Here is a 14,007-nt window from a genome sequence, read left to right on the forward strand (position 1 = left end):
CTTCCTATGGCCCTTGCCCCCCAGCTAGCCCACCTTTCCACCCCAATCGTTCCCCTAACTCCTATTGGGGGTGGGGCTGGCTTGCCAACCTCCCATGACCTACACCTGCCAACCCTGCCCCCAATCAGCCCCCTCACCATGATTGGGGCAGGGCACACCCGCCCCATCCCTGATTGGCCCATCAGGTCAACTGGCTGGACCCAACCGATGCATGAATTTGTGCACTGGGTCTTTAGTTAAATATAAATTGCTATAAAATAGAAATCAATATGGTTTGTAGCAGAGATTAGAGTTTTTCTAATTATAATGTACCTATGCCCTAGCAGAAAGGTTTTCTTTCAGTCTCTAACTGAGTTGAAAACACATTTAATGTGGTCCATTCTATTATCTAAAAGGTCATTCCATTGTTTTCAGTCTTCATTCAAGACACTCTCAGACACTAACTATATCAGGGATGAGCAGAATGACATGAAGTACCACAGTGAAAGGAAGTACTCTGATTTATGCATATTGAATTATTTATTTTTTCTCTCCAGGATTAAATAGTCATGATAAATTCTCTAATGTAAAAAACAAAATCTGAATCATGAAAATTTTATACAATCAAGGAATTACTCAGCAGTCATTTATTGGACACTTACTATATCCAGAATAGAGGCCCTGCCTTTAGAAAATAAAAAGTAAAATATAGTTCTTTAAGATGACACAATTTTAGGACAGATAAACTATATTTGATGGTAAAAATATAAAAGTTGACAAACTACTAAGAAGAGAGAGAAATGGCTAGAACAATTTGAGGGATACCAAGTTTTAAAACAAGTACAGATTTAATAGCAAGTTTTAAAACAAGTCCAGATTTAAATAAAGGATCCATCATGTTAATTTTAAAATAAATTGTACCTACAGTAGCCATCAAATTGCCCTATGAAATTTTGAATAAGAATTTTTTTTAAATAACAAAGCCCTGGAAAGTAATGGGCTCTTCCATTTACAAATAGCCAATAAAAATAAGAATGTTAAACTTGAATCTAAAATGAAAAGAGACTGACAGTGCCCAGTGTTGGCAAACATATAGAGTGACTGAGACACTCACCTTTGTTTGTGAGAGTACAAACTGGCACTGCAACGTTTTGGAACTCTTTAGCAATTATGTCATAATGGTGATCATATACACAGTCTATGATATCAATTTCAGTCTAAGATATATAACTAACAGAGACCTACACATGAATCTGTCAAAGGCATATAGAAGAATGTTAATAACAGCCTTTCTTACAAAAGTCCTAAATTAGAATCAACCAAAATGTCCATCAGTAGTAGACAAATGGTAATCTAATTCATATTGCAATACTGTTCAGCAATAAAATTATCCTATATAATAAAGAGATAATATGTAAATATACCCTCATGCCCTCGCACAAGATGGCCACCTCCATGTCATCAAAGATGGCCATCAGAGGAGGGTAATTGTGGGTGATCAGGCCTGCAGGGAAGAGCAGTTAGGAGCACCCAGGCTGGCAGGGGAGGGCAGTTGAGGGTGACCCGGCCTGCAGGGGAGGGTAGTTAGGGGTGACCAGACTAACAGGAGAGGGCAGTTGGGCGGGGGAGTACCAGGGCTGCAGGGGAGGGCAGTTGGGGTGACCAGGCCAGCAGGGGAAAGAAGTTGGGGGTTACCAGGCCAGCAGGGTAGGGCAGTTGGGGGCAATTGGGTCGGTAGGGGAGCTTTTATGCTTCAATCAGGCTGGCAGGGGAGTGATTAGGGGTAATCAGGCTGGCAGGCAGGCCAGTGGTTGGGAGCCAGCAGTACCAGATTATGAGAGGGAGACGGCAGGTTTAGGCTCAATCCCAGGGCCTAAACCCACAGTCGGACATCCCCTGAGGGGCCCAGATTGGAGAAGGTACAGGCTGGCCCTGAGGGACACTCTCCTCAGTGCACAAATTTCTTTTACCAGGCCTCTAGTAGAACTATATCTACACATACAACATTGATGATCTCACAAACATAATGGTGAATATTGTAATAATATTTTATTTATTGGTCTATAAACAAGTATCTCTATAATTTGTCTAGTAATATATTTATGGTTTTTAGTAGTATACTTTTCTACATGTGACACTTCAATAAAAAGTATATTAAAAGAAACAAGAACAGTAGCAGCAAGAGTCAATTAACTACAATAGACGATTATACAAATTGACCTTTTAAAAATAAATACATTGGAAATATCTTCTCTCACTCTGTGGTATATATTTTTATTGTAAATATTTTTGATTGGTTAGTTTTATTAGGTGACTTTACCAACTGTTAAATCTGTCTGCTGTGTTTCTAGCTAAAATATTTTTAGGTTCTACAATTTCCCTTTGAACATTTTTCCAATTCTTTATTCATATTTTACATAATATTATGCAAATACTTGAACTTAGCCCAATTATTTTAAAAATTTCTGAAAGCTTTATTCTTTTTCTTTTTTATAGAGACTTTTTATCATGACTATTGCCATCTTGTATGCCTGGTGTTTTTTTATTGAATGAGTGACATTTTGTATGAAAATTTGTAGAAATTATTTCATGCTCTTGATAGTTATCTTCTTCCATAGATGATTTGCCTTTGCTTTGGCAGACAGTTTTGGGACAAAAAACCCTATGTCAGTAAATGAAGGCATTTGAAGCCAGTTTTCATTCTTTAGGAAACCTTGTCTCCATCAGGTTTATTCTTACTAGTTAGCAGAAAGCCAAGGTTGCTGACTTATCTCCAGTGTTACCTGTTCAACAGGACTACTCAAGTTCCTACTCATCTTCTCCATTCCTGTTGCTTTCCTTCTCAGTCCTTAGCTGGTGCTTGCAAATGGCCAACAGCTTTGAGAAGAGAAGGGGTGCTGGCTGTCATTTTCTCCAGGATATTGACCCTCAAGTCCTCACTGCCTTGGCAGCTTTCCAATGTCCTGAAGAGATGTGTGCCACTTCTGGCTGTTTTAGGTGGGAGGTTTGCTCTGCAGCAAGCTTATCTGCCATTACAAAAACGAAAACACTTTGTAGTCATAAAACCAATGTACCCTTCAGTGCTACAATATTTAGTACTTCAGAGAAAAATTAGCCCTTCTTTAATATTTACCAACTAAGAATAGATGTGCCTAAAATTGCAGAGTTCTATAGATATTTTTTCTCTTCTTACTGAAACTCTACCCTGGTTTATCTTATCCACTACCTGGCTTTAATTACTATCTTTATTCTGATGAACTCTCAATATTTATCTATATCTGAAATGTACTTCCTGAAATATCGATCCATAAATCCAAATGCCAAATTGATACTGATTGTAGGATAACTCACAAGTGTTTCAAACTCATATATACAAAATGGAGTTCCTCATCTTCTATTCCTATTTACAAATGAAGCCACCTCATTCTCCTTTGCTCCATAGGTAGGTGAGCAACACGATCTTCTCCCAAAATGCCAAGCAATGTATCTGGTAACCACACCTAGTTCTTTATGTCCCCTTACCCTCATATGTCATTCCTCACTGAGGCCTCATATTTCAACCTCATTATTATTACTTGAATTCATTCATTTTTCCCACTTCTGTTGTCAGCACTTTGTTTTCTTGGAATTAGAAAACACTCTAAAAATTGCTCCCTCACCTCCCATTTCCAGTTCAGGAGTATATATAATATATACATTCCCCCTAAGTCATCTTTAAAAAAATAAAATTAGGTTCTTGTGACTCCCTTGCTTACTAGTAGTAAAAGCCTTCAGTGATTCTTCATAACCTGTAGGACAATACCCAAGCAGTTTGACGTGGTATAAATATAGTTGATGATTCATGAGTTGAATGTGAAATAAATATTGAACCTCTAGAAGGTAAAAAAAAAATGTAGTTAGAAATTTTGGTATGGAAAGAAAAAGAGAACACAATACAGACTTATCATTTTGGAAGTTAGTCTCCTAGAGATGAGAATTGAAGTTGTGAGAGTAAATAATAGAGAAAAGAGAACATAGGAGAAAAAAGATAAGAGGTGAGAAAAGTAATGCATGTCCTGAAAGAAGAACAAAAATAAGTACATTGTGTCCTGACCAACGTTGCTCAGTGGTTAGAATGTGGGCCCCCACACACCGAAGGGTTGCAGGTTCAATTCCCAGTCAAGGGCATGTACCAAGGTTGGAGGTTTGATCCCCAGCCCAGGTCGGGATGTGTGAAGGCAGCAATCAAACAGGAAGAAAAACAGAAGTGAAATGTCATAGGATAGGCTGCATTTTGTTAATTGGTACAAAGGGGCCAAGGATGAGGACGGACCATTTGTCTCTGAGCAGCTCTGAGGGCAGGGAGAGACCCAGATGCAGCTCTGAGAGGCTGCACCGGGAACCAGACTTACCTGAAAAGAATAAAAAGACAAGGGCAACAGAAAATGTCTCTGTAAACAAATCCTACTGAAGTGAAATTACAGCTACTACATGTAGCATTAATAGAACTGCAGATTCTAAGACCCCAGGATCTTCTGCTCCCCTAAACTTCTCTGCAAACCAGCCTTAACTAGGAATACCTATTAATCACAGCACCATGTTGGTCTTTGACAGCTCCTTCCTGTACAGAAGGCTCGGTGCCCAGGAGGTTGAGCTCCTCCCTGAGAGGAATCATGCCACTCACAGACAGGTGAAGAGTCACCCCGAGTTCTCCACTTTCTCCACTGTGTTTTTCTCCTCTGAAGATTTTTTTAAAAATTTGATTTCCATAAACTATCTTCTCCGTGTTTCCGTTTTATAACATTCTTCTACGCACAGTGTCTCCCTGCCCATCTGTGTGTGTGAACAGACTATTTTCCTAAATCCCTTTCCAGATGAATTGTTAATTGTGGTGTCTTAATTATTCCCCACACTGCCTCGCTGATATCAACACCAGAGGGACATCAGCTAGTCTCCATGCGATTTCCCGCCCACATTAACATAATGAGCAGGTGCCAATGAAAACATATTTGTCAAATGATAGACTTTTACATTTTCTCGGGGAAACAAAAACTGAAATGTATTTTAGACGTATTGTTGTGCATGCATATGTGATCACTTTTTCAAAAGTTTGCTTTCTGTCACTATTAGATAACCTTTTGGGTGGCATATTTCACACTACAGATGTGATTCTTGGCAGTAGCCCATCTGTCAGACTTGTAAAAACAAAAAAAAAGAAGTGGCACATTTGCCTGCTGTTCTTCTGGGTACAGACAGAGAGATTTATAGACAACCTTGCCAAGGTGTGGAGGTGGAGAATGGGAGATGGAGCTGGCATATTGGCCCAGGAGGAGAAGGACACAAACTAAAATTAGAGAGAAGGGTCAATGTCAGAGTGTGGGGTGCAAAGAGAGTGAGAAAAGGGGAGGCGGGTGTCTTAAGATTTCATGCAGAGTTTGTAATACCTTTTTAGGACTCCAAGTCAACGTCCCTGTTTCTAAATTCTACATTCTGTAGTGTTTCTGGATGGCTTTATGTCTACTTGCTTTCTTATGGGAGTTAAGTTTAAGGCTACTAGTATTTTCCATGTGTATTCAATTGCTTTATTTATTGTTTTTAGTAAGAAAAACTGCTTCATTTCACCTTACCTCATTCATTTGTATTTAATTGAGAAGATGGTGCCTATTTTATTATTTGTAACAAATATTTTTGGTCTAAAAAAATCTCACTTGGAAAAGTGTATTCATTTCCTCATTATAAAGAATATTACAATTTACTTTATGTTTAGAATTCATCCCTGAAGTGACAAAGTAAGCAGTTTCAAAGGCTTTCACTGACACGGTGTGGCAAAGGGTGGAACTACAGTATGTTTCTAAAGGTATTTCCTGGCATGTCTTGGTAATTTTATATGTATGTAATACAACAAATAACCACCTAGGGATTATCTTATATATCTATATGCATGTATTTATAGGTTAAAATTTAAAAACCCTAGAAAGTGAACAATATTTTATTAGCAAATCTAAACTACAACATACAAATAATTAAACATATATAAAAATCATGCAGTTACTTCTTTTTAACACTGCCATTAATATTGTAGAACTACAGTATTTTTGAAACATTGTGTTTTCATAAAATCTTTTAGCTGTTTGTGAATTTTAAAAATTTATAAAATGCGTAATTAAAATTGCTCCTTGACAGTTCCATTTAGGATTATTGAGAGACATCATTATAGTTCAATTTCTTTTTCCAATTTTATAGCATCTTTTTTCATCGAAGTTGATTTTTAAATTTTGATAAGATATACATAACTGAAAATTTGCCATTTTCACTATTTCTAATGGTACAGTTCCATGACACTAAGTACATCGACACTGTTGGACAACCATCCCCACTATGCATTTCCAGAACTTTTTTCATCTTGTGAAACTGAACCTTTAGTCACCTTAAACAGTGATACCTTCCAAGGGTCCTCAAACTTTTTAAAGTGGGGGCCAGATCAAGGTCCCTCAGAGAGCTGGAGGGCCGGACTATATGAACTACTAATTCCTACTGTAACACCTCAGCTGCGCTCACTGCCCAAAAAACCTGGTGGGCCGGATCAGACTCCTCTGCGGGCCGCATGTGGCCCGCGGGCCGTAGTTTGAAGACCCCTGCAACCTCTCCTCCTTCCAGCCCCTGGAAACCACCATTCTTCTTTTTGTGGTAATGAGTTTGTCTCAGTACATAACCCAAGTAGAACTACACAATCATCATCCTTTTGTGTCTGGCTTATTTTGCTTAGTATAATAACATCTAAACCTTGTTTTAATGTTACAAAATTAAATACATTTTAAAATGCGTAAAATAAAATTGATATACTTAATGCAAATATTTTCAAGATGCACAGTAACACACACTATATCATGCTTAATTACCTCTTGAAATCACAAAATTGGTTATTACTTGACATTTGAAGACATAAGCGTACGTTTAATAAGAGTTGCAATCTCACTTCTGAAGTTTATATGTCTTCAATTGTCGTATCACCAACAGATTGACAGCATGTCACCTTATGTAGTGTTAGTTTAAATTTTTCTAAGTTCAAATGTCAATTTGAGAGAGAAACATTTTCCATATTTGGGCCTGATAGGTATTAAACTAAAAGGAAATAGTTTATTATAAGTGCAGAATAAAATAGCAAAGGTATTTTTAAACTAATATTTCCTTTTACTATTTGCAAGTCAGTTAAACCTTTGACCCAAACAATGGTTAAGGTTATATCTAATGACTGCATCTATATATTATTTTTAAAATCCATCTTTGCATCACAAGCTGCTATGTTCCCATACATCTTGAGCCACTTTTCCCTTCGTCAGTCCTGTGGAGAAAAGATGGGTGATATATATATTGTACAATCAGATTCTTACCAAAGGAGAGAAGGTAACCTTACAGAAGGGCAAGAGAGGAGGGAATAAACAGATCTTTATCTTCTCGGCACCTCTGCATCTCAAAAAAAGCTCTACTTTAATAAAGTCTGTGCTAGAGCTGGCATGTCATTGATGGTATTCTTGCCTTCAGTGATGGTCTTTCATTCCTGTGTTCTCAAAGATTCCTCCCTTGTTCGTGGTTAATGAGGGCAGGCTTTTCAGTTCAAATTCACTATAAATAGACTTGAATATTGATGGACCATGATCATTCAGAAAACTGGTTTTAAAAGTAATGCCAAGTTCATGTCTTGGAACCTACCAAAGCTCATCAGAATGTAGTGTATGGAGACTTGTGAGCCAAGCGAATAATTGCCATGCAATTATGTTATGCCAGCTGTCAGAGATTACTCAAAAAGGAATGAAGAAGATAAATGCTTTCTTCAGCTAGGGGGCTTTTCTCTCCCTTTAAAGCAGAGAAATGGGTAAATGCACTCATTAGTGTTAAGGTTTAGGAGTCATTCTCTGAGGCTTGGTGCTCTGTTCTCCTAGCCCAGCAGGGCAGTGGCCCTGTCCTGATGAGTTGCAAACTTACTCTAGAGCAGTGACCCCTTATTTGGAAATAGAGTCCCTGCAGATGAAATTAGTTCAGATGGAGCCAGTGCCTAATCCAATAACACTGGTATCCTGATAAGAAGACAGCCATGTGAAGGTGGAGACACATGTGATGATGAAGGTAGAGGTCAGGGTTATGCAGCCGCATACCAAGCAATGATTGCCAGCAAACAACCGGAGGCTAGGAGACAGTCAAAGCATTTCCCTACAGGTTTCAGGGGGAGCAAGGCCACGTTGACTCCTTGATTTTGGACTTCTAACCTCCAGAGCTGTGAGACAATACATTTCTGTTGTTTTTAAGAGACCCCATTTATTGTACTTTGTGGTAGCAGCCCTAGGAAAACTAATAAGAGTTATGATGTAGAGAAAACAGATAAGGTTTATTCCTTCCATACATGGAAAGAATTTAAAACCCATGAACAGAAAGGAAAGGGAAGAAGTTATCAACTCAACATAAACAAGAACTTGCTAGTAGTTAATGCCACCACAAAATGAACTCCAGGTCCTTAGCAAGTTATGAGTTTCCTATTATTAAAAATGTTCAAGCTGGATCGATCAGGCAGGTAACTGAGGTGACTTATGCATCAAATGGCAGGTTAGATTGAATGATCTCTGTTGAAGTCTCATCAGATAGATGTTGGCCACTTCCTTTTCATCTTCTGCTTCAATAGAGGGCATAATATAATGGCATAGCATGGGAGATACGAGTTACACCTAAGCTCTGGCACTTATAGCTATATGTCCTTAGGTAGGTTTCATAACTTCTCTAGCCTCCGTTTCCCACCCGTTAAATAGGAATATTAATAGTCATCACTTCATAGTATTATTATGAGGTTTAAACTAGTTAGAAACTTAAACTGATTAGAAGAGTGCATGGCAAAAGAAAGTAGTATGAAAGTGTTGCTTGGGAAGAAAACAACTTGCTTTCATATTGGTTAAACAGAATGCATTAACACTGTCTTTCTTTCCATCACTGCTATTTCTCACCTACAAAATATGGAGAATTAAGAGAACTGGGGTGGGAGGGTGTCAATTTGGGAGAAAGGAGACACATGTAATACTTTAAACAATAAAAAAAATAAAAAAGAGAACCAGACTGCTTTTTTTTTTTTTTTTTTTAAGTATTGTGGGGTTTTGTTTGTTTTTTGTTTGTCGATTCAAAATTATACTATTTGGACCATTTTTTGACCAATTATTAGTGGTATGATGCTTTTGACAATTTCCTTATAACAAGGCTTGATAATGTGTTAGTCCCTGCTAGGATGGGTTTGTGCATGGGAGGGAGGGAGAGAGAGAGAGAGGGAGGGGACAGGAAGAGAGAGAGAGAGAGAGAGAGAGAGAGAGAGAGAGAGAGAGAGAAATAGAGAGAGATTTATGTGTTTCTGAGAAACAAATAATTCTGCAGCATCGTTTTCAGATACTAACAAACTACAGTTCACCCTAACAAAGTTCACCTGAGTTTGAGGGTCCTAGGGTGATGGAGTTAGATAAAGATGTAAAGTTTTTTTGCAGAATTAAATCCTGGGAAATTTAACCCTATTAAATTAGCATCTGTTGGTGACTGAAGGGTAATTTCAGCTTCAGGAGCTAGTGAAAGTATTTTTCAGTATATGAAACTCTTAATAAATGATATATAATTACCAAAAGGAAATCATCATTCAGTGACTTAAATTTAACAAAATGTGCTTTTGTTTCTTCACTATATAAGGTTATTAATCACTGCATCATTTGGGTGTATATAGGAGACAGCTCTGGCAGGTTAATGATACCCCAGGCAAATTCACAGTTACTCTCTGTGAAACAAACCATCAATAAATGTGGTAGCAGTGCTTGCAACTATTATAATTCTGAAGTCAGTTATTATGTAACTGTTGGATACACCAGACAGAAGGAGGGCAGATGATCAAGGACTGGTTGTTCCTTCCATAAAGAGCAGATCAGTGAGATAGCGCAGCTCTTAAACATAAGTGTATACTGAAAGGCAACGAGGCAGGCTCAGCTGTGAAAGACGGAAGAGTATGTTTGTGTTAAGGTGATGTTTAGAGGCCAAGAAGTATAAGAGAAAGAAGGATTGCACTTCTAGAATTTATATGGGCTTTGTTATAACTTCTTTATTTTCCCAAAAGAAAGCAACCAGCGTGGTGAAAGGCCAGCTCTTCTCTTGGTGTTTAATCCCAGTTCTTCTGCTTTATGAGCCATTTGTCCTTAGACAAGTTCCATGAATTCCCTGTGTCTCAATTACCTCATGTTGGTCATGATGTCCTCCCTTCTGGTTTGTTATCCAAATTAAATGACCTCGACATACAAACCATCTCGCTCAGTGTTTGGCAATAACAGGAGCTGAATAGTTATTGACTTTTGTCTTTGAAGCCTCTTCATCTATTGACGTTCCAGACACAGCGTTTGAGATCAGATAAGCTTAAAAGTCAGGGATGAGGCAAACTACAGTTCATTGGAAATCGCTAGCTTCTAATTCAACTTAATTCAGTAAATACTTTTTTGAACATCTACTACATGTTGAGCACTGAGGGAACATCAAGAAAAGTCAAAGGCTATTCTATAACTTCTGGGAATCACAATTCAACATGAAGTAAAAGTTAACACATTCTTATGATCCATTGAGAAATGTCTTGCAAGGCAAGTGAACTGATTTTAAGTATATATTCAGCATTCACACAGATTGATGAATTCAATGAAAATTCAGCACAGCCTTAAAGTATCTTTCCTTTTCAATATTTGTTTGTGGACTTTATAAGAATATTAATTAGCTTAACAGTGTTTCCTCTTGAGTATCTATTTTGTTTCTTTGTTTAGTTTACTCTCTTATTCTTTCTTGGCTACTAGAACAGAATACCACCATCTGGATGGTTTACAAATGACAAATGATAGAAATTTATTTCTCACAGTTCTAGAGGCAGGAAAGTCCAAGAACAAGGTATTGCACTTTCAGGCCTGGTGAATGACCACTTTCTAATTTATAGACAATAGACTTTTTGCAAGTAGTCCTTACAAGTAGTCCTTACAAGTAGTCAGAGATAAGGACAGGAATCCCATTCATGAGTGCTCCACACTTATGATGTAATCTCCACCCAAAGGCCCACCTCCTAATACCATCACAATGAGGGTTAGGAGGTAAACACATGAATTCTGGGAGAATACAAGCATCCAGTCCATAATAATTACTATTCCTTTTTCTTTCCATATTAGTGTGTGTGGCAGTGTGGAAGAACCACCACATGAGGACGGTGACCAACTACTTCATAGTCAACCTTTCTCTGGCTGACGTGCTCGTGACCATCACCTGCCTTCCAGCCACACTGGTTGTGGACATCACTGAGACCTGGTTCTTTGGAAATTCCCTCTGCAAAGTGATTCCTTACTTACAGGTAATGGTTTATTATATATTTTTGGTGCAAACACAGAGCTACTGAAAAAAATTACTTTTAATTGTAGTCACAGTGCTCTAATGACTAGTTAGCTAAGAAAGCAATAGATTTGCCCAAGGAATTGGCAAATAAGGAAAACAAAAAAAATCAGCAAACCTAAGGAAAGAAATACTTGAGACTTTCTATATAAACAAGTTAAGTTCTGGGTTAACAGAAAGCAACAGAATCCTCAAGTCATTATTAGATGCTGTGTAAACTTTTTACTTCATTCACCTCTAATTTTCTGATGATAAAATAAGGAATATGAACAAAGCAATGATTGAAATTCTCCCAGGCCAAATAATAGACAGTTATCTGTTTTCACAAATGGTTGCATTTCATGCTGAAAAATTAGGAACCATGTGATCAAAGCAGTACAGTACATGGGTTTTAGTGCAGTTTCTGAATAAAACCACCAGATTTGGAATATCTGTTCTGCCATTTACCAACTGTATGCTATCATAGCCAAACACATAAGCTCTTTGTGATTCACCTATTTAAAAAGGATAATAATTTTAATTATAGTTATAGTTTGTGGTTGTTAGTCTACTTACATAATTTATATAAATCACTTGGCATAAGTGATTACCCTCTGGTGGATATTATAAAAACTTAGGCCTTGGCTAGTTTTGCTCAGTGGATAGAGCATCAGCCTGTGGACTAAAGGGTCTTGGGTTTGATCCTGGTCAAGAGCATATGCCCAGGTTGTGGGCTCGATCCCCAGTAGGGGGTGTGCAGGAGGCAGCCTATCAATGATTCTCTTTTATCATTCATGTTTCTATATCTCTCTCCTTTACCTTTCCTCTCTAAAATCAATAACAAAAAATATATATAATAAATAAAAACTTAGTATGTTCTCAGTAACTATCATTCATCATCATCATCATCATCATCATCATCATCATTAGATTCTTTATTGTTCAGTAATAAAAGCAGCTTAACTGCCCTATAAGATAAGAACCAATACTTTCAAAGAGTATATCTTAAATGATATTTTGGTAGCTCTAAAATCTTTGAACAAAAAAAATTCCTAAGCTGTGGGCCCCAGCCATAATACTCAAAGACATGGATGTCCTTTAGCAATTGGCTGTGAATAAAATACTGGCCATTCTCTGCTTGTGTTCCCAAACCCCATACCCTTATCCATTCTCTGCCATCTCAATTCTTACTCCATCCAGTCTCCCACAGACTGATCATAGTATTTGGAGGAAACAAAAATGTGCTCCTAATTATAAAAAAATCTGATAAGCAGAACAAACAAAAATATTAATCTAGATACAGACCTTACACCCTTCAGAAAAAAAGTAGTTCAAGATGTATCATAGATCTGAATGTAAAATACAAAACCATAAAACTCCTAGAAGATAATATAAAACTTAGATGACCTTCAGGATGTTGATGATTTTTTAGATACAACACAAAAAGCATTTATATATGAAAGAAATAACTGATAAGCTGACATTTTCAAAATTCAAAAATTCTGCTCTGAAAAAGATAATATCAAGACAATGAAAAGACAAGCTACAGATAGAGAAAATATTTGTAAAAAGATAAACATTATAAAGTAAGGCTATGTAAAATTAAGGGGACTTTTAAAACTAGTTTTTATTAAAGAAATAAACACCCCAATTAAAAAAAGGCCAAAGATCTTAATGAACACCACACCAAAGAAGTTACACAGATGGCAAAGAAGCATCTGTAAAGATGCTCATCCTCATATGTCACCAGCAAAATGCAAATTAAAACAGCAGTGAAATATCACTGCACAACTGTTAGAATGGACAAATGCTGGAATACTAGCAACACCAAATGCTGGTGACAATTTAGAATAATACTAATGCTTATCCATTGCTGCTACTAGGTATTCAAAATGGTACCACCACTTTGGAAGATGGTTTGGTGGTTTGTTGCACAATTAAACATAGTCTTTCCATATCATCCAGCAATTGAATTTCTTGGTATTTCCCAAAGGAATTGAAAATGTATGCCCTCACAAAAACTTGCACACAAATTTGTATAGCAGCTTTATTTATAATTATTAAAACTTGGAAGCCACCAAGATGTCCTTTAGTAGATGAACGAATAAATAAAATGTGATACATATATACAATAGAATGTCATTCAGCACTAAAAATAAATGAACTATCAAGCCATGACATTATAAAGATAGTCCTTATTACTAAATGAAAAAAAGACAGTCTAAGGAGACTAAGTATATTCTGTATGATTCCAATACAATGGCACTCTAAAAAAGGCAAAATTATGGAGAAAGTGAAAAAAGAACTGAAGTTATCAAGGATGGGAAAGGTTGAATAGGCAGAACACAGAGGATTTTTAAGGCAGTGCAATGATAATATATAATGGTGAATACATGTTGTTATACCTTTATTTAAAACCATGGAATGTACAACATCAAGAGTGAACCATAACATAAACTATGATCTTTGGATGACTAGAATGTGCAGTGTTGTTTCATCAATTATAACAGGTGTATCACTCTGGTGGGGGTGTTAATAACAGGACAGGCTATGGATATGGGAAGGGTGGCCAAGGTATATTGAAAATCTCTGTACCTTCTCCAAAATTTTGATGTGATCCTAAAAGTATTCCAAAAACACAAA

The 14,007-nt window shown here is 37.1% G+C and overlaps 1 protein-coding gene across 1 annotated transcript in view; it reads left to right on the forward strand.

Annotated features, from left to right (window-relative positions):
• Positions 1 to 14,007, forward strand: part of HCRTR2 (hypocretin receptor 2) — a gene marked incomplete at both ends in the record, with an annotated part of 93,070 nt that overhangs the window by 51,781 nt on the left and 27,282 nt on the right. Inside the window, one exon of the mRNA XM_084890871.1 lies at positions 11,169 to 11,347. Within this exon, the coding sequence (XP_084746997.1) occupies positions 11,169 to 11,347 (179 nt within the window). The remainder of the gene's footprint in view (positions 1 to 11,168; positions 11,348 to 14,007) is intronic.

Source organism: Pipistrellus hanaki (assembly GCF_964339955.1).
Source record: "Pipistrellus hanaki genome assembly, chromosome: 7".
In the NCBI taxonomy this organism is placed as follows: Eukaryota; Metazoa; Chordata; class Mammalia; order Chiroptera; family Vespertilionidae; genus Pipistrellus; species Pipistrellus hanaki.